This window comes from Macrotis lagotis, chromosome X (assembly GCF_037893015.1).
Source record: "Macrotis lagotis isolate mMagLag1 chromosome X, bilby.v1.9.chrom.fasta, whole genome shotgun sequence".
NCBI lineage: Eukaryota > Metazoa > Chordata > Mammalia > Peramelemorphia > Peramelidae > Macrotis > Macrotis lagotis.
The window spans coordinates 286023435-286051296 of NC_133666.1; the positions used below are offsets into that span (position 1 = coordinate 286023435).

Below are 27862 nucleotides of genomic sequence, written 5' to 3' on the forward strand. Positions count from 1 at the left end.
AAATGACTAAACTTCCCAGCTATGTAGTAAGGTGGCCTCCTGAACTATGGTGGTTTTAGTGCCCTCTAGTGCCCAAAATGAGGAAAAGTTATTCCAACACTTGGTAGGGAGGAAAGAGGACTTGTTTTGTAAAGTGGTCCTTTTTCCAACATCATTGATCCAACTCCTCGCTAGGGACCTGTACTGTGCTGTGTATCTCAGATTCAGGTGCCAAGAACCACCAAAGCAGTTACCTTCATGTATATAAGGTGGTTCATTAGCCAGAAACACCAAATCAGAAAATCTGATTTCTTGTCCCAGCTGTTGACCTCTCCAACCACTCTGGTCCTCAGTTGATATTATACTATCATCATCATCATCATCATCATCATTAATCACATTACAACGCTATAGTCTAAAACCTTTTCCATAGCTTTGGAAAGCACTTTACGTGTTATCGCATTAAATTTTCACAACAACCCTTCGAAGTAGATGTTATTATCTTTTATTTTTACTGTTGAGGAAAACGATGAAGCTTAAAGATGGTGATTTGTCCGGGATCATCCAGCTAGTCAGTTTCCTAGATTGCCTTATCCGCAGGAAGAGATGAGTCTGAATTACTTAATTTCCAAATAATTTACACATCTGTGACTTTTTCACCTACTGTGTGGGAATTTTTTTTTAAGTTGTATCTATATGAAAACACATCGGTGAATGCTTATATGGCTCTCCTATACAAATACAAAACAAGGTTATTCTTGAGTTGCAGTTAAGTAGACTGAAAAAGAACAGAAAAAGAAGCAAGATGCACAGATGCGCCTTTCCAACCAAATAGAAAGGGAGTGAGGGAAGAAAAGGAGAGAGTGACAAAACCCAAGGAGCTAAATTAAAAAAAAAAAATGGACCGAGGCCTTTGAGAAACACTTAAGAAAAGTCCGGGCAAAGCTGGGTCAATTTTTTGCACCCCTCTGCCGCCGGGCGTTTGCATGCCCGAGGAGCCCGAGTTAGGGTTCCTTCCTGGAGCAGATAGGAGAACTCAGCGAGGGCTCTCTCCAGAGAGAAGAATGCGCTTTCCCCAGCCCGGGGGGCCTGTTTCGGGGACAGGAAAGAGCCGCGCCGAGAGCGGGAAGACGACCAGGGCTCGGGGAGCCTCCTCTTTGGCGGGGCGTAGAGTTTTCCATTCCCCTCCTTTGCCAGCTTCGCCACACTCTTAATTGAGAGACTGCACGTCCAATTTCTGAACTCGCCCCTCCGCCCGCGGCAGAAGGAAAACGGGCGGAAGCCCTTTCCATAGATAGGGAAGGGGATGCTGCCGGGGGGCAGCTGGACTCCGGGGGGGGGGATGCCGGCTCGGGGGCGGCTTCCCGTAGCCCTGCTCCCTCCCCCATCCCGCCCCCGATGGCTTGGGGCTCGGTGCCGTCATGTGGACTTGGAGTTGGGGGACACGGGACCCCGGCTTGACCCCCCGCCCTCTCCCGGTGGTCTCTCCCCACGCTCTCCCCCAGCGCCGCCGCCGCCGCCCAGAAAACGAGCCCAGGGACCGGAGCCGCGGGTTTCTCAGAGTTTCTTTTTCCTCCTTAGCGAGCAAAACAGGAGAACGAGAAGGCGAGCTGGCCCCCGGGGCAGGCGGGCGGCGGGCCCGAGCTGGCCCCGGGGCTGGGGGCGAGGAGGCGAGAGCCAAGTCCGGGGTGCGCGGGAGCCCAGGGCCCGGCCCCGACAGCCGGCCGGAGCTCCGCAGAAGCCCTCCTGCCCGCGCTCCGTCCCTCCCCCTTACCCTTTCCAGAGCGAGGGAGGGGGCGGGGTCAGCTTGTCCTTTTCCGACGGATATGTTTGAATTAATAGGAAAGAATGGCAGAGCTGTGGCACTCACCGCGTGCAGGGTCCGCCCGCAGCCTGGGGAGGGGAGGGGGCTCAGTGGGCGTCTAGTAAATGGATCCTGGAATTGGAACACATCACATACATCTCTCTCTGTGTCTCTCTGTCTCTGTCTCTCAGTCTGTGTGTGTGTGTGTACACACACACACACACACACACACACACACACACACCACGTTTTCCCTTCTTTTCCCAATTTCCCAATTGGGGGGCGCGAGTAAAAAAATTTCTCGCGTACCCGAAGTTGGACGGCCGGCTTTTATTTCTGCCTCAATAATACCCTTTTCCTCCTGGGGGGGGGGGGGGGTGGAGGGCAGAGGGAGCGTGGAAAGTCCCAGTGGTGCCCCCTGGCTGAGAGAGGCTCCTATTCACGGTATCCTGCGCCTCCTGCCCTAAGCCCCCACCCCGCCCCGAGACCGAGCCGGAGCTCGACGTGAGGCGCCAGCCCGGGCCTCGCAGTGCCCCGCTCCCCCTCCGAGAGCGAGCAGCGCCCCGGGGGCTCCGCCGGCGCGCCCCTCGCCGCGTGCTCCCCGTGGCGCATCCCCGGCGGATCCCTCCCCTGGAGCTGTGAGCAAACCGGCTTGCTTTGTGCCTTGAGAACCCTGGCTGGGGCTGGAGGCGAGGGCGCGGGAGCCTTCGCTCCGTCTAGTGTCGGGAGAAGCTCCTGGAGGGGATGGGGGAGTAAAGGGGGGGCGAGCATTTGGGGAGGGGGGAGATTCAAGAGTGTTGTTGATCTGATGGTAAGACAAGCGCCACGCTGCCTCACACTTAGCCAGAATTAAAGCTGCCAGGTACCCACTAACTTTCCTCCCCTGTCCCCAATAAAAGTTTGTTGGTTTGGTCCCCCCCCCCTTTGGTCGGGGCGAGGGGCAGAATGGGAACAAAACAGACGCGCTCCGGGGGAGATGCAAGTGCATAAAGCGAAAGCGGCTGGAGCCGCTCGGTGCCGAGAACCCCGGGGAGCGGGTCTAGTCTAGTCCTTGCCCCTCTTGGTGTGGGTGAGCCCAGCCAGGGGAAGGGTCGGCTTCCACGCTGGGACTCCCCCTGGGGAGGGAGGGAGGGAGTTCTCTGAGCCGCCTTTGGGGGGATGGGGGAATGGGAGGATGGGCTGGGGGGCGGGAGAAGGCGCTTGGACCGCGAGGCTGCAGCCTGCGCTGCAGATGTGGGGCAGGGCAGGAGTCTCCCCAGCCCCGAGGCTCCCCCACCCGAGCCGGCGGGAAGCGGGGCACCGACCTGGGAAAGATCGCGCCGGCTGCCGGGGTCCCCCGGGAAGGCGCCGTGGGGGCGGCCGGCAGGCTCGGGGACTGCCCGACCCTCTTCCCCCCACCCCAGCTCAAGCCCCAGCATTCCTTATTGCCAAGCTGAAATGGTCCCAGAGGCGGTCAGGGGGAGATTCCGACCTGGCCAGGGTGCTCCCAAAGGGGATGGGAAGCTATGGGAGAGGGGGTCCTTAAGGAAGCAGTCACCTGCGAGCTCGAAGGTAACATCATCTGGCGTGGATGTGGATGTGGACGGGGTGGGGGGGCCTGACTTCGCGGGGGGGGGGGTCTCCGCGGCTGTCCGCACCTCTGGAAGGCTGACCTCTCCTCTCTCGTCTCTCCCTCTCCCTCCTGACCCCCAACTCCAACCCTCCACCCCCTAGGAGCCGCCGCTGGACGGGAATCTAAGATGAAGTTATGGGATATTGTGGCTGTCTGCCTGGTTCTGCTCCACACTGTGGCCGCCTTCCCGCTGCCCGCTGGTAAGAAGCAGCCCGGAGGGCCAGAAGAAGACTACTCCCCCAGCAGCCTGGCTCCTGTGACCGGAGACTGTAAGAAACCTTCCCCATCCGCCGCTACCCTTTATGACCTGCTAATCATGGGCAGACCCCGAGAGTTTAAGATAAAGAACCCGCGCCCCCTGGGCTGGAGATTTTGTTCTCTGAGCCCGGGGCGGAGTTGGGGGTGGGGACCCAGTTTTTCCACACAGGAGAGTAGTGAGGCAGCAAGGTCCAGGGAAAGAAACACTGAATTTAGCATCAGATGCCATGGGTTTGAACCCCAGTTCTGTGTCTTTAGAACAAAATTCCATCATCTTTCTGGGCCTCAGTTTCCTCAGTTGTAAAATGAGAAGGTGGGCAAGGAAAGTGTGTGTGTGCTTGTGTGTGTGTGTGTGTGTGCATACCCACATGTGTGGCCTTTCTATGTAATATGAAAGGAGCTCTGTTAGATACAACTGGGGAGGTTGGGGGCAAATTTTTTTCACTGCTCCAGTCCTTGTTGTTCCCCTTTGTAAAGTGATAAATTTGGATTAGATGACTTTTGAGTTTGTCCTTTCCATCTCTAAATCTATGATCCTCTGACTAGAGGAGCTCTAAAGTTCCATCCAACTCTAAAGCCTATGATCCCTAGGAGGTTCAGAGTTACTGGATTATTTTTAAAGTGCATGCTGGTAAAAAGTAGCAGAAAGTGGATAGATTTCAAGAGGTCTGAGACCTTGGATGGAAGATTTTTATCATGTTTTCACTAGCCTCTAACAAATATGTAGCATTTTCTCCAATTATTTTACAATGTTATCGTGAGAAAGGGTCCATAAGCTTCACCAGATTGCCAAAACAGGGTCCACAGCACAGAAAAAGCATATGCTTTAGAATGTAAGTCCCTTGAGGGAAGCTGCCATTTCATTTTTGTTTTAATAAATGTGTTACCTATTTGGGGTTCACCATGCCGAGTAGCTCATCTACCAAAAGGAATGGTTCTGATTTCACAAAAACCTGACCAGAGACAAGATGTCTTTTTAGAAAGGACACACAGCTAGGCATTGTCATATCCAGGCAAAATAATCTCCATTTCTATTTTAGGTAAAATTATTGCCAAAGCAACTTCAGAAAGGCTTCTTAAAAGACTTTTATTCTACCTTCTATTCCCCACCTCCACTCATCTTACTTCAGAGAGGACTTCTGTGCCCACTGGACTAGAGGACCTAGATAGCTTTGGGAAATTTGCTTTGGGGATTTGGAGTTTATAGAGTAATCTGGGGTTTGAATAGGACTCTATCCTTCTCCCTAGACTTATTTCCATTATACTCTCATGTTGCCTCAATTACAAATAAATTAGATGATTACTCATGTTTCAAAAGGAGTCTAAGTTTAACAAAAATATGCTTCAGACATCTTATAAATAGCAAACTTCCTAGTCTTTCTTAAAAGGTGATTTGAATTAAATATAATGTGCTCCACTCAAAACCTTATATGAACAGTGGGAAGAAGTCTTAGGCTCCAGAAGTAACAGAGCAGAAATAGAAAAATTCCCATCCAAGGAACTGACCTGATGAATTCTTTTCTTTTCCCAAAGTCATTCTCAGTGTAGGCACAACCCACCATCCAGTCTATTCCTGTGAAACATACTTTGATCATAATCATAAGAGAGGCAGCCAGAACACTCTGGCCATATGGTAAGAGGTGGAGATTAAAAGTCAGTCTCAACCAAGAGGCCTTAAGGCTAGGAAACAATTTATGGAATATGACGTGCATATTATGGCCCTAATTACAACAACATAGCCATCTTCCTTCCTAGGGCCTCAGAAAAAGCTACATAGTCTTTAGAGTTTAGCTCATCTAGCCATAGGATGAGCTTAGATAGATAAATTAAGGATGGAAGAGTGATTCATGAGTGAAAAAGCTAATACTGTTGGCACCCTGATATAAAGGACCTGTTAAGAGAACTACCAAAAATAGTTGTGTTGGGGCAGCTAGATGGTACAGTGGATAAAGCCCTGGCCCTGCAGACAGGAGGACCCGAGTTCAAAACTGACCTCAGACACTTAATGATTGCCTAGCTGTGTGAACTTAGGCAAATCACTCTTAACCCCATTGCCTTAAATTAAAAAAAATAATAATTAAAAAAAAACAAAGGATGAATAAAAATAGTTGTGTTGTGAGCCTACTTTTAAAAGTGGTAGAGCTGTTGATTAAAAACATTAGCTTGCCATTTAGCTGAGGTAAATTCACTAATCATTTGCAAGAACCTCAAATTTATTGTAACATTAAAGTAAAAGTGCTACCTACTTATCCCAGTTACCTTCAAACCTCATTTCCAGAGCAATACACATAAGAAGGACATAAAAGCCTTTAATATAACACAATATCACATCAGCATAATTTGAGAGAAAAATGGAAACTAACTACTGACCAGTCACTGCAGAAATGAAATAGAATTTACTCCCAGCCCTGTCTGGATAAAACAGTGGTGAGTTAAACTAACTACAGCCTCAGTGGGCAGAGGAGTGTCTTAATGTTGACCAGAAAATATAACGTTGGAGGACATATATTATGGCTTGGGCTCAGGTAGATATGAATTGGAATCCCAGCACCAAAATTTAGCAGCTAGGTGGCGCAGTGGATAGAGCACGGGCCCTGAAGTCAGGAGTACCTGAGTTCAAATCTTACCTCAGACACTTAATGATTACCTAGCTGCATAGCCTTGGGCAAGCCACTTAAACCCATTGCCCTGCAAAAAAAAAAAAAAAAAAAAAAAACCTAAAAATAAATTTTAAAAAATATTGCCTTGTAACAAGTGAGACCCCTGTGTTAGATCATATAATTAATAGCAAAATATTTGCAATAGATTGTTATTATGATTTATATTAATTAATTTTAAAGTAACATTACATATTAATAATATATAACATTATAAATTTACATATTGTATATAATATGTCCTATATTATAATGCTTTTTATTATTTTATATATAAATTATAAAGGGACCTTGAATGAGGAAACTGCCAAGCATTCTTAAATACCTTGGCTTCATTCCAAGTATATCCAAGTAGGCAGGCCTGTTAGCCTAGTAAGGACAAGATAAATGATAGTGAGTCCATTTTGAACACTTAACCATTGCAAGTAGTTAGCAATAACACCACCAACACAATTCCAGTTTATTGTTGATGTTCTTTTCTTCGCTCATGATGCACAAAGTCTTCTGTAGTAAACCATCAGACATGTTTCTAAACATTGAATTCCACTGGAAAGTAGGAAGGACTCCACTGGTTGAATCTATGGATATCCTGGTAAATGTTTAACAAATGACTTTCTGAAAAAATGGAAAGAAAAAAACCTATGGCATACTTTTAGTTTAATTTGCATTATTAACACTTTTTTAAGTCTAGTCAACCAACAAACTATAAATAATGTCCCAATTTGTAGTGTTTGCAAATTTCCAAGATATTTATGAGCAAAAAATTTAAAAATCAGCTCTGAAGAGCTAATTGGAACTGGCTTTAGCACATTCCTCGCTGAATCTCTGCAATTTCTTTCAAAGGCTAGCAATTCAGTCATTGAAAAAAAATCCAAAGTTTATCAAGTCTGTGTGGTAGAGGGAGGTACCCTCAAAGTCAGGAAGACCTATATCTGACTCATACTAGCTGTGTGATGCTGAGCAGATCCCTCAACCTCTCAGGGCCAAATAATTCATTAAGATTATATGTTGCAAGAGTCATTGTAATTTGCATTGATGGAAGGAGTTTCTTTCCTGGGAATTCAATACATCAGTGAAATAACAGGTCTAGCTAGAACTAATAATAATTATAGTAGCAGTAATAGAGTTTATAAAAGAGAAATCTATGGATATTGTGCCCAGTTCATTCTTGAGATAAGATTTGGTGGTTTTGTTTCAATGCGAATGAGGCCATCAGAGCAATCCAACTGGGTGGGCTACTGATCTAGGATCTTTTTGGAAAATATTAATAACCAACAACAGGCATATTTAAACTAGTTGAATTCACATAGCTTTCTTTCTTACCTTGTAGTTTTTTTGCTCTCTAAATGGGGGGGGGGTTCTTCCATCATATTACCTTGTTTCTATTCACTATTCACCAGTATCTTCAATAGAGGAAGAATCATAGGTGAATCTCCAAGCATTCTGTTTTGCTATGTAGGAAAAGAACTTGATGGAAGGAGGGAGTCACAGGTTCATAGGAACATTGCACCAATCATCTCATCTAGCCGCCTCATTTTTCACAAGAGGACATTGAGCCCCAATTTGAAAGCTAATTTGAGTCTTAAATATTTATATGAAGAGCAACACAATTCTTATCCCTGGGGAATGCTCCAAGAACTGGGTCCCTGAAAGGGATGCACAGCCAGAAGTTAGGTTCAGGGGGAACAGAGTCAGGAACAGGCCCCTTCTAACCTGCAAGTTGACCCATGTCAGTGGTCTGGGGGCTCTTATCCTTTTCTCCATAGCTTTTCATCTTTGCATCACCCCTTTCTGAGTCATTGGTGTTATATAACTACTTATGCAACATATGACCAATCAAGAATTGCAAAAGGGTCGAAAAAGGTCTTTTTTAATGTGAGATCTTGGATTCAGTGTCTCTGAGGTGTCTTCTAGCTTAAGATCTATGATTCTATGAGTCTTTCCTGACTTTTCCAGCTCCTTCCCATCTGTTTTTGAACCCCCATGATTGCTAAGCCAGTTTCCTTTCAGTTTCTTTTCTATTTGTGAAAGTGTGTATGTAAATTTGTGTAAGTTGGGGATTGCCCCAGCTGTTATTTCGGTCATTCTGTAACATTAAAAATTTAGAATTTAGCATTAAAAAACAAACAAAAAACCAGCAGCAGCAGCAGCTAGCTTCACAAATCACTTGCTTCGACCCTTACAGTTGAAGAAACTGAAGCTCAATATATTTAATAAGAGCTAGTTTTTAATATAGCACTTTAAGATCTGTAGCATTTTACAAATATTCTCTCACTTGATCTTCAAAATAATCCTGGGAGATAACTGCTATGGTAATGCCCATTTTGCAGATGAACAAACTGAGGGAGACAGATTCACACATATAGTAAGCATCTGAAACCAGATTTGAATTAGGGTCTTTCTGACCTCAGGTTCAGCACTCTATCTGCTCTGCCCTAACTGTTAATATTACTATTAAAATGTAGCACAGGGCCAAGGTCAACTGACCATGTTATTTAGATTTGTACTCCAATATTTCAATTCCATCTATTTGGGTCCTACCTTCATTAATGCAGCTCAGAACCTAACCATAATCTTCCTTTGAAATTCTTGTTCATGCCTCACACAGTAGTGGAACCAATACGCTGGGGCCTTCAAGATGAGTGGTTCTCAAGGTGTCCAGAGACCCCTAGAGACAATTTCAGGGGGTCCAGGAGGTCATAAGGGCACTAAGGAGTTTTAATTTCTGAAACGGTAAATATCGGTAGATGTAATTCATAGGTAAAAGCTCTTTGGGGAATCTTCAATACTTTTTGAGAGAGTAAAAAGGTCCTAAGACCAAAAAATTTGAGATCCGCTGTTCCAGATGGCCTGACATTGGGTAGGAGTTCTTGGCGGAACACACAAGCTGCCCATGGGTTACCCCTCGCTCTTGCTACATTGCTGAACTGGCCCACCTCCCTTTCCGGTCACACATCTCTCTGCTGATATCCTTTACAGGCCTCTTTCTTCCCTTGTGCAATTCTTGGTTGGTCATATGTTGCACAATCACAGTTATACAAACTCATTTGCCCTGAAAGGGGTTGGTACAGAGATGAAGCTGGGGATCAAAGGATGGCAGTCCCCAGACCATGGGCCCAGGTCAGGTTGCAGGTTGGAAGGGGCCTGTTCCGGGATCTGTACCCCCTGAACCTAACTTCTGGCTCTGCACCCCTTTCAGGGGCTCAGTTCTTGGAGCATACCCCAGGGATAAGAATAGCGAGTTGTGTTGCTCTTCATATAAATATTTAAGACTCAAATTAGCTCTCAAATTGATCTGGCTCTCAGTTCCAGTACCTATTTTTTGTAGTAACATAGGACCTAGAGCCTGAAAGATAGCAACCCTAGAAATAAAAGTAGTCCCCTTCCTCCAGTGGTTATTCGGCACTTGCATAGCAGTATTCATAAAGAGCCCCTTTGTTTCAGCAGAATCCTGTCAACTTTGCTTACTTTTCTAAAATCCATGAGTCCAGACTGTAAATAAACACTTCCTGATCAGCCACCCTGTGCTCCATGTTGTGCTCCATCACAGAGAAATCGGATCTGATTCTGATCCTTAAGGAGCTTCCAAATGGATTGAGTATCAAATTAGAGTACAGTAAACAATATTTAATCAGGGCAAAGTAGCTACCGAAGACCGTAGCTGTGGAAAGATGAAAGGGAGAAGGAAAGGCATTTTAGGCGAGGGAGGAGAGTAGGAATAAAAGGTGGGGGATTGGGAATGAGCATGGAGAAGGAGGAGAGGGAGGGAAAGACAGGCAGCATAGATTCCAGGCCTGTTGAGGCAAAGGGTTGTTGTATTTGAGGGGGAGGGGGAAGGATAGATAGTAGAACCACAAAGAGACCATTAAAAGTGGGCAGAAGAATTAGTAGCCCTGATTTGGTAGATACTGGGGAGCCATGGTTGGTTCTTGAGAAGAACAGGAAACCAAATCACTGCATCACAAAGAAACCTAATGGCATGCTTCTAAATTGTCAGATGAATAAATCACCTAACTTATGTCTATTAGGCATTTATTAAACATTATTATGGATTAGACTAGATGACACAGCTAGATGACACAGCAAATAGAGCTCTAGTCCTGGAGTCAGGAAGACCTGAGTTCAAATTTGGCCTCAGACATTAGCTAGCTGTATGATCATAGGCAAGTCACTTAACCTTTGTTTGCCTTAGTTTTCTTACCTGTAAAATGAGCTGGATAAGGAAAGGGCAAACCATGTCATTGTCTTTGCCAAGAAAACCCCAAATGGTGTCATGAAGAGTTGGACATGAGAGAAATGACTCAACTACAACAATATACTAAACAAAAATGAAATCATCCCCAACTTCAAGAACCTTATATTCTACTGGGAGAAACGACTTATGCAAGTCTATTCAAAATTAGCACAATTTGTGAGGGAGACAAGTTTCTGAAGAAATCAAGCTTTCATAGAGGAAAAAAGTGTTTGAGCAGAGCTTTGAAGTACAGTTATCAATTCTAAGAGGAGGAAATGTGGAAGGAGGCTTGAAAAATTATGTATGTAAAGGAGATTGAATTTTGTATATGAGGAACAGTTAGAAGACTTGTTTGTCTAAAATGTAGACTCTATGAAGAGAAATAACATGCAATAATCTTGGAAAGATAGATGAGAGCCAGCTCATGAAAAGTTTTAAACACCAAACAAAAATCTGTATTTGGTCCTGGTTGGTTGGGTGGTTGTTCCCTTCATGCTCAAAGAGGATCAAAACGAAATCACTATGTTGAGTCAAAGTACAGTATGTCCCCCTGCGGCTGATCAGACCAATTCAGTCTCAGAAGGATCTACCACAGGTTAGGGACAAATAGTCCATGTGAACATTTGGAGTGGATATATCTTTAAATTTGTGCATCTCACATTCCTTTTGATCTACTGAAGCTTTGTTTTGCTCATAGAGCACAACAGCTTCTTTGATGGGGGCTCACCATACTGGGTAGTCCTAAACTTTTGTCTCTCATGTCTCACAACTGATTCCAAAGTTCTTCACATACATAATTTGGTTCTAGAGATAATGGGAGTCACTATAGCTGGACCACAGAGTGACATAGTCAGATATGTGCTTTAGAAATATTAATTCAACCATGGGGAGGATTAAAGAGAGAATTCTTGAGGTAAGGACATGCCTAAGTGATAAGTACCTAAACTAAGGTGGTGGGTGTTTGATTAGGGAGAAAGGGATAGATAAGAAATGTTGTATGGGTAGAATTGAAAACTGTAGACAAATGATTGGATTTATAAAGTAAAAAGAACAAGGAGTCAACTTAGATGACTCCAAGGTTGTAAACAAGAGTGACTGGAAAGATGGTAGTGCCTTTGACAAAAATCGATAGCCTTGAAAAAGAGTTGAAATTGAGAATGAAAAATGATGAATTCTGTATTGGACATGTTGAGTTTGATATGCCCAATGTATTGGCATTGAAATGTCCAATAGGCAAGTGGTGATATGAGGGTCTGGCATTCAAGAGAGAGACTTGGCCTGGATATAGATACTTGTGAATTATCTGCATAGACATGATAATTAAAGCCATGTGACAAGAGGAGACTGCCAAGGGAGAGAATAGAGAGAGAGCAGAGAGAAAGGTCGAAGAACACCTGGAATTAGGAGGCTTCATATGGGTGATGATGCAGCAAAGGAGAAGAGAAAAATCACATATAAATAGGAACTGTTTGGTATCAGAGTGTATCCAGAGATGATTTAATCTACAGCTTGTCAGTTGTAGCTTTAAGATGATATTTAAGAAAGTGTATTCCTATCTTTTAAAATAAGCCTTTGGTGAATCAGTTTACTAAAATGCTTAAACAAGTGAAATTAAAATGAAACTTGACAGCATAAGACAGAATTAGAACTGGAAAGGATCACAGAAATCATCTAATCCAACCTTCCTCATTTTACAAATGAGACCCAGGGAGGTTAGCGTCATAGGGTCATAGATTTAGAGCTGGAAGGAAGCTTAGAGATCAGTTAATTCCCCTCCCTTAGCAGAGCAGGAGGAGAAGAGCTGGCATTCTATTCTAGCCTAGGCTCTCTGACTCCATCACTCAACCTACCTAAACCTGTTTTTAGAAGGTAGGTTTTGTCCTAAGGCTAAAAGAGCTCTTTGGACAAGATAAGAAAGGAAGTTGTAAACAGAAATGATTCCCCATCCCTGCCACTATGATTCCTCAAAATGCTCTGCCTGGAAGACTAACAGCTCATAATAATAACTAGATTTACATAACCTTTTAAGGTTTGCTTTGTCCATGTTAATTCATTTGAGCTTCACAACGGCCCTTGTTGTTAAGGCATTATTTCCATTTTATAGAAGAAACTGAGGCCGAGGTTGTGACCTGTGCAGGGTCACAATGAAGTGTCTGAGGCAGGATTTAAACTCAGGTTTTTCCCCATTCTTAGGCCAGTCCTCTATTTACCGCACAACCTAACTGGCCAAGCCTTGCAAATAACTTTCCAAAAAGAACTTTGACTCTCCAAAGTTTGTCATAACTCTAAATATTTGCCAATAACATCCTTACTCACGGCTAACCAGCTCCGTGCCTCTTTCCATTTCCCCCTTTATCAGAAGAATAAGAAAACATAAACATCTACTTTTTAAAAGGACATTCAAGTCCTCCCCAAAACACCGATTTCCAGAAGAATCAAGTAAAAAGTGAACAGAAAGGAGGGGTGGAGAATATTCACTTTCTTTTAGGTCCATTGTATGATTTTTATTGGGGTCATTTGGGACATGTTGTTAATTGATTATCTTACTACTTGTTCCAAAGTACAAATCTGGAAACCTGGTGCTGAGAAACATGAATTGATTTAAATTCTCTTGCAATACTATTGTTTTTTTACTGGTAGAGATAAATGTTTTTCATAGACAAAGCTAAAGTGATGAATTAGAATGATAATCTGGATTTTTCCCAGCAATAGAGCAGAAAATCAAGAAATTCATTTGGCTTGGTGAAAAGTTGTTGTTGTTTAATCATGTTTTACTTCTGTCTAAAGCTTCATGATCCTTTTCAGAGTTTTCTTGGAAAAGATACCAGAATGCTTTGCCATTTCCTTTTCCTGCTCATTTTACAGATGAAGCAACTGAGGCAAACAGGATTGTGCCTTGCCTTGAGTCACACAGTTAGTAAGTGTCTGAGGTCAGATTTGAACTTGGATCTTCCTGACTCCAGACCTGGTGTTCTATCCACTTGGCCATCTCACTGCCCCTTGGTAATAAGATTTGGAGTCAAAGGAGGTGTTTTCAAATTCAGACTTAACCACTTCACTCCCTTTGTGACCATATAAGTGACTTAGCATCTGAGGCTCAGTCTTCTGAGCTTATATTATTTCTTAAATTTATTCCATTTCTAAACATTGTTTTGTGTACCTAGCACATTGCTAGGCTACAAAATAAATAATTCTTGCCCTCAAGTAGTTAGATGGCACAGTGTATAGAGTGCCAGGTCTGGAGTAAGGAAAAGTCATCTTTCTGAGTTTAAATCTGGTCTCAGGCACTTAATAGCAGTATAAATATGAGCAAGTCATTTAACCCTGGTTACCTCAGTTTCCTCATCTATAAAATGAACTGTGGAAGGAAAATGGCAACCCCCCCCTCATATCTTTGCCAAGAAAATCCCAAATAGGTTTTTGAGTCAGAGTTTTGCTGCTTCATAGAGGATGGGGGGGGGGGGGACATTGAGCTTTCATTTCATTGAATATAAAAGTTGTCTTTTTTTAATTGGATCTTGTTTCTTGCTGCTTTATTGTTTTTCCCAATTGAGATTTTATTTTATTTTTCCAATTACATGTTATGAAAGTTTTCAACATTCATCCACATGCATATGCATAGTTATGTTACATAATTTTCTTCCATCTTTGGTTTTAACCCCCCTCCCCTCAACAGCGAACAGTTTGGTGAATATCGTACATTTTCATTTATGTTTAACATGTTTACAGATTAGTCATTTTCCATATGAAGAATTAGGAATAAGGGAAAAGAAAACCACGAGGTAGGAAAGAAAAATATGAGAAATTTTTAAAAAGTGAACGTAGTGTTCATTCAGATTCTGTAGGTTTTTTCTTTGTTTTGTTTTGTTTTTCTTCCTCCAGATGTGGATAGTGTTGTCCATAACAGGTCTCTCAGGGTTGTCCTAGTTCTCTGGACTGCAGAGAGGAGCTGCATCCATCAAGGTTGATCAACTCACAATGCTGTTAATGTGTACATTGTTCTCTTGGTTCTGCTCCTTTTACTCAGCATCAGTTCCTGTAATTCCATTCTATACTTCTCTAGAGTCTGATCATTCATGGTTTCCTAGAGGGCAATAGTATTCCATAACATTCATATGCCATAACTTATTTAGCCATTTCCCAATTAGTGGGTATCCCCTCAATTTTCAATTCTTTGCCACTACAAAAAGAGCTGCTATGAATATTTTGGAACATGTGGAACTTTTCCTATTTTTTTATGATTTCTTCTGGCTATAGGCCTAGTGTTGATACTGCTGGGTCAAAGGGTATGATCAGTTTTATTGCTCTTTGGACATAGTTCCATATTGCTCTCCAGAAAGGCTGGATCTGTTCACAACTCCACCACCAATGTATCAATGTCCCAATGCTCCCATAACTTCTCCAAATATTGATCATTTCTCCTTTTTTGCCATCTTAGCCAATCTGATAAGTGTGAGGAATGAAAATGTTAAGGGCTATAGGAACTGAGTGAAAAGAGAAGTGAGAGTGGGCTGGAGTGGTCAGAGAGGAGGCTAATGCAGAAGGTAAAAAGCTATGCTCAGAAGGATGGATAGGATTTGGAAGTTGGTTGTGCATTGTCTGTGGGATAAAGAGTCTTAATTTAATTCAGACAGAAATCCAATTTTGTTTTAATCAATATAGAGTGGAAGTGGACCCTTCTGAAGGAAGCATCCTCTCAGTTCTTCACTTTAGTCATAGTGGAAGCTTGGATAGAGAGAGCATTGGCAAATGGTATGATATTCTCCCTGCATCATTAAGCATTATCCAGTTGAAGGGCTCATGAAAGATGATGGTTCATCTGTGAATTCCCTAAAATAAGGGATAAACACTTTCTGGAAAAAATAGATGAAAGAGAACACCCTGAATTCTAGGCTAAGAAGTTTGTATTGGGACCTATAGGAATGAGGAGTAATTGAAGATTTTACATCAGGAGAATGATGTCAGATTGGAATTTGGAATCAGAGCATTTGGATTTGGATCCCAACTCTAGGACACATTGGACAAGTCACTTCCCTTGTCTAAGCTCTAATTTCCTAAATTTTGTAATGAAGTGGCTGGAATCAAACACTGAGATCCCTTCTAACTCTGTTCTTAGACACTATTACTAGATAATGTCTGCCAAAATTCTCTTTCCATTGAGAGATAAGAGGCAGAGAGATACATTAGTGCAGATTGAAGGTTATGAGACCCTTAAGCCAGGATGGGCAGCTAGATGTGTTCCCCAACACTGAACTTGGAGTCAGGAACATCTGAGTTCAAATTTGGCTACACTTACTGGCTGTGTGACCCCCAACCAAGTCACTTAACCCTTTCTTCTTCAGTTTCCTCATCTGTAAAATGAGCTAAAGATGAAATGGTAATTTCATATTCCCGCATCATGGTTTCTTACACTCCTGTATCTCTACCAAGAAAACTCCAAATAGGGTCACCAAGAATGGGACTTGACTGAATCACAACAAGAAGTCAGGAAAATGGTAAAGGAGAATTGAAAGACAACAAAAATGAGAGATGTTAAGTCAATCCTACTTTAGCAAAAAAAGAGAATTGTCGTGTTTTGTCTAGAGCATTTCTCCCCCCAAGTAAAAAATGAAAATCCTTTGAGAGATTAGGGACCTGAACTCTAGTGCTCATAATGAACATCATTCCTCAAACCATGTCTGTGAGAATTTTGCACTTACATAATACTGAGACGTGCTCCCTCACAACTTACAAGTTTAAAGTCTCGGGAAGGAGCCAGGATTATGAAAATACCAATGAGACAATTCTTCCAATTTTAAAAAAAGAAAACCGAGGCAGAGAGGTTGTGCAACTTGCTGTAATATTAGAACTCTGAGGCTTCTGAGTTCTCTTTGGTGAGTGTTTTTAACTTCTGTCATGTAGATAACATGGATTTGAATTTAACTTGTGATCTGATTAACTGGAGACTCCTGGGTTTATTTTCCAAAAAGCTCACTCATCAAAGTATTCCAGTTATAAAGCACATTTCCATGCATCCACTTCCAGTCCTGTCTTCCCTCTCTTTTCCCTTCTCTCTCTTGTTGGTTCAGTCCCTCAACCCACCCCCCATTCCCTTCTATCTCGTTCAGCTGCTCCCTAGTTCAGTTCTGGCGTAAACTGGAGAGTAGTAAGCCTTGGAAGGGAAGTGTGTTGGGAAGGAAAGACAACTGGCAGAGGGGAAAGGGGCAGCAATGATTTTATAGAGGACTTCATTAGGTTTTCCACTCTATTCAGTTGAATTGGTTAATACAATAAGGGATTAGGTATTGTTGTTTTGGAGGAAGTCAGGCATTCTGTAAACTTTCCTGTGAAATTTTTCTTTCTTCCAAATCACCATGTTGAACACTCCCTAGTGTGAGTACTTGTTAATGTTTGGTGTTTATTACTTCCTTGAGTGTTTAAAACCTTTGGCTGAGCTTCTATTAGAATATGCATACCGGGTGCAGAATGAAGATGATGATGGTGAACAAGAAGATTAGCAGAGAATCAGATAGAGAGATGGATGAATGGATGGATGGATAGATAGATGGATGGATGGATGGATGGATGGATGGATGGATGGATGGATGGATGGATAAATAGATAGACAGATAGGTAGGTGTTAACAAGTGCACACCCTGTTACATGTTTAGCTAATTTCTAAATATAGAAATCAGGAACTTTACTACTACACTGTTGTTAGGGAAGTTGGCCATATATTCAGAAATCAGAGAGCATGCCAAATTACAATCAGACCTTGAATCCCCCAAATTAATATAACTTCACTATTCCCAATTTTGGTTTTTGTAGTGATCTGTGTTGCTGGAGAAGCATTCCAAGAAATTTGTCATAAGTAGACAGGCAAATTTTGTCTTAATAGGAGAAAAAAATTTCCTGGCCATCCAAGCTATCTAAAAGTAAAATGGAGATATTTCAAAAAGGGAGATTATGCATCTTGTTGATTGTAAGACATCAAGCTAAATGAATGGTCACCTGTTGGGGATACTGTCTGAGGACAGAATTCACATTTGGATTCAGCTTGAACTGGTTGAACTCTTGAGGGCCTTTCCAACTCTGAAATTTGGATCTTTGTTTTGCTCTGTTTTTTATAAGGAGAGACTGGTTTTCTCTTAGTGTAGTTATAAGAGAAAGAATAGAAAGATGTATCTTTGGCCAGGAGGCAGAGATGTTTTTAGCAAAAGTGGGATGGGACTAATGTAAATAAATACCATTTCAATGACTTCTGAAGACTATTTCCATGGCTTTATTACTATACTGTTAAATTATTTGCATTCTAACTGCTTTTGTTCTCTGGGTTTGAGAGAATCCAGAAATGCTTTTAAACCAACAAAACACTGATGTTTTTACAAAGCAAATACTTTTCAAATAAACCAATGTCATGCCTTGTTGTCAACAAACCACTGGTCATGTTGAAAGCATGCTGGTAGTTTTCTAACTGGGCACAATAAATTAGTAAATTGTAGCAACTAATAATGGTTCACAGGAAGATGCATTGGTTCCTAAGTCCCTCAGGTTAACTGGGGATCACCCTAGAACCAGAATATTCTCATTAAATGGTAAGAAGCTTCTAACACTGTTTTTGCATGAGTTGTTCATATTTGGTGCATCAAAATGTGATGTTAGTTGCCACCATGTAGATCTTTAAAATTCAGATCAAGTGGCAAATAAAATCAAAACTTTGAAATAGTAGCAAATCCAAAAATTTTCCAGAATTCTTTCCAAGAGTAAGAATATCATCCTAGTGAAGTCCTTTATTCGTTCAGCCATTTTCATCATGTCTGACTTTGTGACCCCATTTGAGGTTTTCTAGGCAAAAATGCTGGAGTAGTTTGTCATTTCCTTCTCCAGTTCATTTTACAGATGAGGAAACTGAAGCAAATAGGGATTAAGTGACTTTTGCCTAAGGTCACACAATAAGTGACTGAGACTGGATTGAATTCAGGAAGATGCACTGATTAATACAGTGGAATAACCAATAGCTTCGGAACTATTAAGATTTAGATTCACATATCCTGATTCTGACACTTAGAACCCATGTAATCTTAGTGCCTGTGTAACTTTGGGCAAATTGATTAGTTTTATTAGGTCATGGATTTATCATCATTAAAATAAGAAGAGGTACAGCAAGTTTGTACTATGGATAGAATGTCGGGTCTGGAGTCAGAAAGTCCAGAGTTCAAATCAGCCTCAGACTCTTAGTAGCAACTGGGCAAATGTGTGCCTCAGTTTTCACAAGTGTACCTCATAGGATTGTTGTGATGATCAAATGAGATAATATTTGTAAAGCATTTAGCACATAGTAAGTGATTAATAAATGCTTGTTCCTCCCCCCCCACACACACACACCTAAAATTTCTGAAAGAAAGAAAGAGATTTGAATTAGATGTTCTCCAAGATTCCTTCTAGTTCTGGACTTGTACTCCTATTAGCTAGAGTATGGCTGAACTCTTCTGAGTGTGAGACATTCCTGGAAGTTAAACAATAGCAAAGTATAATTCATTTTATTCAGATTACACAGTTGGTGATTCCTAGCCATGGTTTTATATCCAATAGGAGTTGAATACATCATGAAAATTCTTAAAACAGGAGAATAAGGAAAAGTAATTTGAAATTCTGAGAAAATGAGAAGTTTCAAACTGGAAGAGCCCTTAATGAGAATCTAGTTCATTTTACAGTTAGGGAAATGGTGACTTAGGCTAGGTAAGTGACTTGCCTAAGTCCTAGGGCAAGAACAACTCAGCTCTCTTATTTTTACTATATAACACTGCCTCTTGTTTCAAAAAAGACATAAATGAATATAGTCTAATATGAAATATAAGATACAAGATGAGGTTGTATTCATTTGAAAGAGTAGTCAAAAGAGTCACTATGCAAACAAAGTTTAAAACCACTTGATGCTAGCACAGAATGACTATATTTTCCAGAGTAGCTGATTCCAGGGTATGAGGGAAGCAGCAGGTGGCAGTCTCTCTCCTACTGAGAGAAATTATAAAACCCACCAATATGAAGTTGGGTATCAATACATTCCAGACTGTCTTTGAGGCATTACTGAGGGATAATACCCTTCTCCTCTCAACCCCCAGATAGGACTCTCAATATTCCTGAAATTGTATCAGATTTGTGCCATATATCCAGGGAATTGAAAAAGTCATTCTCCAAGGTATAGGAAAAGGCATAGGACAGGATCAAGACAGTCCTTCAAGGATCATGGACTCACAGCACTAAAGTAAGATGGGACCTTAGAGACCCTCTGGTCCAACTCCTCAAATTTTTACCACGGAGGAAACTGAGGCCCAGAGAGATTGTGACTTATCCAAGGTCACAGGGGTACTAAGCAGTGAGATTTTTAACCTAGGTCTTTTGAGTCTAGAATATTTTCTTCCTTTCCTAAGCAACAATGGGCCTTTTTAAAGTGATATTGCATTGACCCTTTATGGTTAGTGCTCTAGACAGCTCAAACATTATGGCAAAAACCATTGTTAAATTTATACCTCCAAAATCAGCAAACCCTTTAAATCAGGGATTGATTTCTTGTTTTGTTGATTATCTAGACTTAAAGAAAATGAGGAAGAATATGTTAATAATGCAGGTGTTGGGGCAACCAGGTGGTGCAGTAGATAGAGCATCAGCTCTGGAGTCAGGAGGACTTGACTTCAAATCTAGCCTCAGTCACTTAATAATTACCTAGCTGGGTGACCTTGGGCAAGCCACTTAATCCCATTACCTTAAATAAATAAATAAAATTTTAAAATAATAATGCAGGTGTCCAGGTAAATTCTTTTTTTTTTGTCAGTTGTTACACATTTATCAGCATACGTCTGCTTATGTTTTGGTTATTTTCACCTTTTTCCTCTCTCACAAGTTCTTTCTGAAGTTGTCCATGAAGATGGAAAAGAGTGACCACTATCACCTTCTGTCTGGACTTCTGCCATCAAATATATGTAGTCAAACCTAAAGCATACTCCATAAGAATTCAGTGGGTCCTAAAAGGCTATATATGCATCAAATATATCATACCTGTTTTAAATACATCAATGACTTTTGCTATTGAGAAGACTTAAATAGTGAATTATTTTATAAAGCAGAGAGTCCACTTCTCACTTATCCTTTGCACAAACCCATATTCTATGATACTTTTGCTTAATTCAATTCAGCAGACATTTATTAAGCACTTATTGTGAGCAAGGTATTCTACTAAATGCTAAAGCTGTAAAGAAAAAAATATACTCTTTAAGGAACTTTCTGTCTAATGAAGAAGAAAACATTCATTCATAGTGCACCTAGGATGCACCTGTAATAGGATGTTCAATCTAAGTTCCTCATTTCTGGTTGAAATAATTAGATAATACAAAGACAAGCATTACTTGTCCCTAGTATATTTGAAATAAAATGAACTATGCAAGCTTCATTAACTGGAGCTTCTGAGCTGGGGAACTGCCTTCAAAGAATCTTAATGAAGATTTCGATTACTAATTCATGGATGGGTTATATGTTCATTTTATATACATTACTTGTACCTGCATTTGCTTTATGTATTGCTTGAAAACCAATGTTTACTTAAGTAAAAAAATCAGGTTGGGCCTATTTTAAAAAAAAGCAGCTAAATCAAACTGAGCTCAAACATCTGGTGTTTTCCAGTTTGCTGCTGCTCTTCTCCCATCTTGGATGTGATTAAGAAGACTACAAATACACACACACACACACACACACACACACACACACACACACACACACATTTCTCTCTCTCTCTCTCTCTCTCTGTCTCTCTCTCTCTCTCTCTCTCTCTCTCTCTCTCTCTCTCTCTCTCTCTCTCTCTCTCTCTCTCTCTCTCTCTCTCTCTCTCTCTCTCTCTCTCTGAAGGCAACCCCAGTCAAATCAGATGGTCCAGATTGGAATGATCCCATGTCAGCTTTGCTTGTTAGAGTTTAGCCTATTAAGTTGGACATCAACCCCAAGTGAGGAAACCTGGGGACTACTTCAGGCGAGGCTATGGTCTCAGCATACTTCCAAGCCACTCAGACACTCAAATGCTTGCCCTAACCTCATAAGGATGTTGTGCATATTAATAAAACAATGATGAAAATGGGCAGGAAAAGGGAAGAATCTCCCTTCCTCAGATTCTCCTGCACCAGAGGGATAGAATCATTGCCCTATTTCTGGCCATAGGATAATGACATATTGGATTGTTCTCAATTCAACTACAGAGAATTCTGCCATGGAAACTCCAAATGCATTCAGTCATATCCTTTTCTTTATTTACCAATCACGTGTCTCTTCCATTCTTAGGTAGTAAATTGAAGAAGTCTCGTCTCCACCTTTAAGGGTTTCCCTCCATCAGATTACAACAGTTTGTGACTAATCCACCCAGAATTTGGAGAATGAGGGGTGACAGGATATGAAAATAAAGCAACTCCAATGATTAACCCTCCTTGTTATGGATACTATGTCTAGAACAATGAAAAACAGTAGTACATCTTTGTCCTCAGAGAATCTTCTTATAGAAGACCAAACCTAAGCTCCATTTTTTAAAGAGAAAATTACTATCCAAAAATTTATTTTCTGAAGGTTGAAAATTATCAACTAATCCCAACCAGCATCTGAGAATGACTACTCTAATTTTAATTATAGCATAACCATTACAGGAAGTTCACTGAACCGCCCCCCCCCCCCATTGTTCCTGTAAAACAGCATTGTCTTTACAAAATAACTCACTCTTCAAGCCTTTTTTACTGAGGCAAAAATTTTCCATTTTTTTCTTCATCAGTCAAGGGCAGAGTGCCCCCTAAACCCTGCCCTGCCAAAAGGTTTCATTAGTTAAAGTAACACTATGTTTATGTTATCAATGCATCAAAGTTAAAACATTTTAAAATAGAAAAATGCCCAAATATTTGGAAGCTCTCTGAATCATGGCTTAAGTGCCTTTTATTGTTTTAGTATTTATAAGGCTACTTTCCATCTCAATGGACACATTTTTCCAAAAGATTCTATCATAGTGGAAATAAATAGGTATTGGGCTCTTTTTGACCCCCCCTTTTTTTTTAAGTTTGCAAACATCATACCATCAACTTTATTTAATACTAATAAGCACCATTCAAGGTCTGTACAGCATACCAGACCTAGGAGAGAAAGCATTTTCTATCTTACTTTGTACTAAGTTACTTTGAGGAACTAAATCCAAATAAAACTCCTTCCTTCTGCCCATGAGTTCTAGGACTAGGACTTGTGAACTTGAGAGAGAGAGAGAGAGAGAGAGAGAGAGAGAGAGAGAGAGAGAGAGAGAGAGAGAGAGAGAGAGAGAGAGAGGAGATAACTGTATTTTAGTATAGTTGATTTCCTTTGGAATTTAATGTATTTTGTTTTATGCACCTAAAAGACTATTCTGAAGAGTCCAAAGGTTTCCCTAGGTTATTACCAAAGGGGTTCATGACCCAGAAAAAGTGAAGTACCTGTAGTTTAGTAGAATGCACATCAATATGCTTCTCTTTTTACCCAACAGTTTTCTTCCTAGACATAACTCAAGAAATAATTTTTTAAGCACCAACATCCTCAAGGTACTTTTGTAAACTCTAGGGGGGGAAAAAAGAACAAAAGAGTCTCTGGTCTCAAGAATCTTCATCCTCTCTGCAAAATTCATGGTAGTAGACTCTTAAAAGTTCATTTAAGAATTCTCAGTGGAAGTGGGTGACTAGCTAATCATGACCCCACTCTTATGCTCCTAAGTGTATCAACACATCAAGATTTCCCTTAATGGGTTCTGAAGCTCCAGGCCTCATATTGTCAGTAGTAAAAGTGGAAAGAACAGATTCTTTTATTAGAACAAGGTTGTTTTTCTTAATGCTATAGTTGCTCCTTATCTCTTTTCCAGAGTTAATATTAATGCAAATTTTTGAGTATACATACTATTGATTATATTTTTCAGCAACTAATACAATAAACCATTAATTCAAAAGGAGCCTTCATATCTTGGAATTTGACCTGCACCACCCCTACCCCCAAATGGCTAGGTTAACGAAATCAATGAAGTTGGTGGAATGTATAAAGTATATTTGATTACTCTAGCATTGATATTCTGTTGTCAGTCCACCAAGCACAGGTAGTATTAGAAATCTTCACATTACTGGATCTCTAACCCTGATAAAAGGAGAGCTGATCCCCTTAACTGACTAAGCTCTTTTCCTTGGTATTCTAGATAAGGAAGAAGGGAAGGGAAGGAGAGGAAGCCACCTATCATATTTCCTAATAAATAAATAAATGAAGCCCCTGAGTCAAAATAAAAAAAAATTCAAATGGTGGTTATGATTTCTTGAGGGAGCAAGCCATCATGCCCTGAATTTGACTTCATTATTTCACATACTGTAGACATCCCCTTTGATAGCTCATCTTTGAACAAATGTTTATAATTTGTTCTGTGGGTCAAAGAGTCACTTCAGAATCATGGTTACAGAGATGTTATTATTAAAGTTTAAACATGTTATCATATTCAGATCACTGTAGGATATTTCAGGCCATTTGGAAACCAGACCTATTTTTAAGCAGAATTATCTTTCAGAATCAAAAATTTAAAAAAAATTATCATTCTTGGAGTCCCTTGGGAAGTTCTGAGCATGTTTTAGGTACTGCTACCTCATTGGCAAGGAGTGACTTAATTCTCCCTCAATACAGTTTACAGAACATGTATTCCTAAACTATTCTAAATCTGTTTTCTCCCCAATCATCATTATTAAAATTTCACAAATACTTTTATCTTCTTTTCTGATAAATCTCATGTTGATGCTTAACATCAAATTCTAAGTCATCACTTAATTATAGAAATATAAATAATTAAATGTAGGAATAGAAATTCTTTTCTGGAGAATCCTTTTTAAATGTTATCAAATACAATCCATCTTCCATTTTATGATTTCACATTTTTATCTATGAGGTTTTTGTAGAATCATAGGATTTAAGTCTGGCCAGAACCTTAGATAGAGGTCATATGGCCCAACCCTCTCATTGTACAGATGAGGAAGCTGTTGCTTTGTTTTATTCAGGGAACACTTGTATTTATTTCCCCTTTGGTAGCTAATTATTAAACGTATTTCAGTTAATGAGTCTTCCCAGAAAAGACCTCATCTATGCCCTTTCATGACCTGCTTCAGTAGGTTTTGTGGGGTAAAAATCAAAGAGACTTGACCATAAAATTTTCCTAAGATGTCTATAGCTACTAAGTGAATTTCTATAGCCATACTATTCCACATTCTCTTTTCAAGAATGTTGCCCTGGGGGTGGCTAGGTGGCATAGTGGATAAAGCACCAGCCCTGGAGTCAGGAGTACCTGGGTTCAAATCTGGTCTCAGACACTTAATAATTACCTAGCTGTGTGGCCTTGGGCAAGCCACTTAACTCCATTTGCCTTGCAAAAGAAAAAAACTAAAAAAAAGAAAAAGAATGTTGCCCTGGGTGTGGAATAATTCAAAAATTACTAGACTCGGTGGATGTGTTGGTTCATTTAACTAAACTTCTTTCCCCCCCTTTATAAAAATCTTGGTTGTGACAAGTGATGGTCAACTGAGCAGGGAAAGGATATATCTGGAAATGGATGTAATGTGAAAAAAAAAGCATGAATAAAAACATGATAAATGCATCACCCTATGGGTTGCAGACCCTTTTGTGTCTCCTTTTCAGTTGATAAATCCCAAGAATAAAGAGAAAGAGTAATTAACAGTGCTAACTCTGGACCAGGCTAATCACTGGGGACTTGGAGAGGGGTAAAAATGAAATCCCTATTGTCTAATGGAGGAAACAACATGTGAACTGGTATGTATATCTGAGACATATATAGTACAAATGGGAGGTGATTTCAACAGTAGGAGGGGGTCAGGAGAAACCAGGCCAATTTTGCAGGGTTAAAAAGTGCAGAGGAGAGGAAGTTAACATAGGAGAAGTCTGGAAAGGTAGGTAGGGACCAAGTTATGAAGTGACAAAGGATTTTATACTTGATCCTGAAGGTAATTAGGAAACTAATGGAGTTTATTAAGTAGAGGAGTTGACACTCTGACTTATACTTTAGGGAAGATCATTTTGGCAACTGAGTGTAGGATTGAAATGGAAAGAAGCTTGAGGAAGGGGGTCCAGGAGTGGTGAGTGATGAGGAGCCTATAGCAATGTGATAGCTATTTTGAAGTAATTTTTCATTTTGGGGTCTGCAAGCTCGGGGAAATACCTAAGAAATATTTATTTCTTCTTGTAATTTATTCTGTCTTGTCATCCCCAGTTGTGAGTTAATGTATACTTAATGAAATGTAAATTTGATTTCATCAAATCATTTAAAATCAGTACCTAAAATTAAGATAAATTTTTAGGTGGTAAATGGGCAAGTGACTTTGAGAAAGTCTGTTTCAAAAAGTTCAGAGAAATGAGAAGCATGATCTCATCCCCAGAGAGTCTAAAAGGGAAAATAGCTCAGGAGGGTATAGGAGGCTCTTTAAAAGAATTCAGACAGTTCAGTCACAGATAATTCTTATGGGGGTGGTATCTAAAGAAACACTGGCTGATAAGTTCCAAAGTTAAAAGGACATTTAGAAAAGATGGAAGCAGGGGCAGGTAACCAAGTCAGAATACAAAAGAGGTATACACTAAAGCCCAAAATAAGCTAAGGCTTTCAATAAAATGGTAGATACATCAGAAAGGGCCTTTATAGCTATGTTCAAAGTAGAAGAGACAGGCCACCCTGAAAATGAAACATTATGTATTTTATATATAATATTAATAAATGAGAGGGGAAAATGGAAATATTCCTTAGACTAGAAAGGGTATGGGGAAAGCATGGTTAAGAGAGTATGAAATTCCCAAGTTTTTAAGAAAAATAATGAAAGAACAAATTGAGTTGAGGTCTCCTGGACCCACTGAGAGAATTCTCCTGTTAACTCCCACTGTTGGCCATCTTTAAAAAATATGGATAATGGGAAAGGTATCAGAAAGTAACCACATTACCCCAGATTTCTAAGGGGTTGAGAGGATCAGTAGAAGGAATTAATTCTAGAAATAATGAACTGATGGACTTAAAGTTAGTGCCTAGTAAAATTGTGAAATAGATGAAAAAATGAAAAACTTAAGTGTGATTCAATGGAAGGAGTGATGAATTTGAAGTGATGAACTTCAGATAGCTAGATTTGAGTTCAAATCCTAACTCTCTCACTTCTTTCTCCCTATGTGACCTTGGGTCACTTAATTTCTCTGAGAATTTCCATTCTTTCATCTGTAAAATGAGAGAATTCATCTAGAATTCCAAGTTCCTTTTAATCTTTGAAAATATCCATCACTATGAACAAACATGGGTCCACCAAGAATGAGTCAAACCAAACTAATATCTTTTCCTTTTTTGATAGAATTACTTGGGCAAAAACAATACTATAGACCTGGTGATCTCATACTCAATTGAGTGTTTGTTTTACATTTCTATTCCTGAATAATTTCTTTTATCCTCATCTTTGTTTCCCTTTATTCAGACAAATATATAACTGAATTAGCTTTCCAGTTAAATATTTGTCTGAATATATGTGTGTGTGTGTGTGTGTGTGTGTGTGTGTGTGTATGTATAGGGACTTGAAAGTATCCCTAAGAATTAAGCTCTCTAATGTAGACAATGTATATTTGAAAATTATATCATTGGTAGGAAATCTCCTTAGAGGAAAAACCTAGAACTGTGCAATGGAAGATAGTACATTTAAATAGATTCAGAATTTGTTAAATGACTATTCCAATACCATAAATGCTGATTAATGGATTGTGATCACCTTGACAATTTTCTAGTGATATGCTGAAGTGCTCTGCCTAGTTCCACATTTTTATCATTATCATGAATGAATGAATATAGGTCATATTTATTTATCAATTTAGTGTTTGCAAAGTGCTTTATAGACATAAAGACTTAGAATATCACATTTGTGCAAAGCTGAAAGGAAGAGTATGTACCCCTGAGTTGGGAGTGTTCCAATGTTAAAGATGATCTTGAGGTCAGGCCTTGTCCTGGATCAAGGGACAATAGGGTGACAGACCCTTCTCGCTTGCTCACATTTTCTCTTTCTTTAATATTTTATTCTTAAAAATGTTATTCTAAAAAAAAGTTATTCTGTTTTTATTGATGCCTTTTGTTTCTGCATTTATCTCCACACACACTACCCCCACTTTCTTTCCCCATATTTTGGAACAAAGATTTTAAAAGAAAGAAAAAGAAAAACAATTAACCTATTATTAACCTTTGTCTGATAATATACATAATATTTGTCAAGCTCAGAGTTTCCACAAGGAGGAGAAATCAT

At 40.3% G+C, this 27862-nt stretch overlaps 1 protein-coding gene across 4 annotated transcripts in view; it reads left to right on the top strand.

Annotated features, from left to right (window-relative positions):
• The window catches only part of GDNF (glial cell derived neurotrophic factor), a 57129-nt gene that overhangs the window by 22542 nt on the left and 6725 nt on the right, over positions 1 to 27862 (top strand). For 3 of the 4 annotated variants that reach the window (XM_074200444.1, XM_074200445.1, XM_074200446.1), the window contains one exon: positions 3497 to 3664. In XM_074200444.1, the coding sequence (XP_074056545.1) occupies positions 3523 to 3664 (142 nt within the window). In that variant the 5' untranslated portion in view covers positions 3497 to 3522. Of the gene's footprint in view, positions 1 to 3496; positions 3665 to 25242; positions 25359 to 27862 lie in introns of those variants that run through there. The other variant, XM_074200447.1, reaches the window with a different exon arrangement.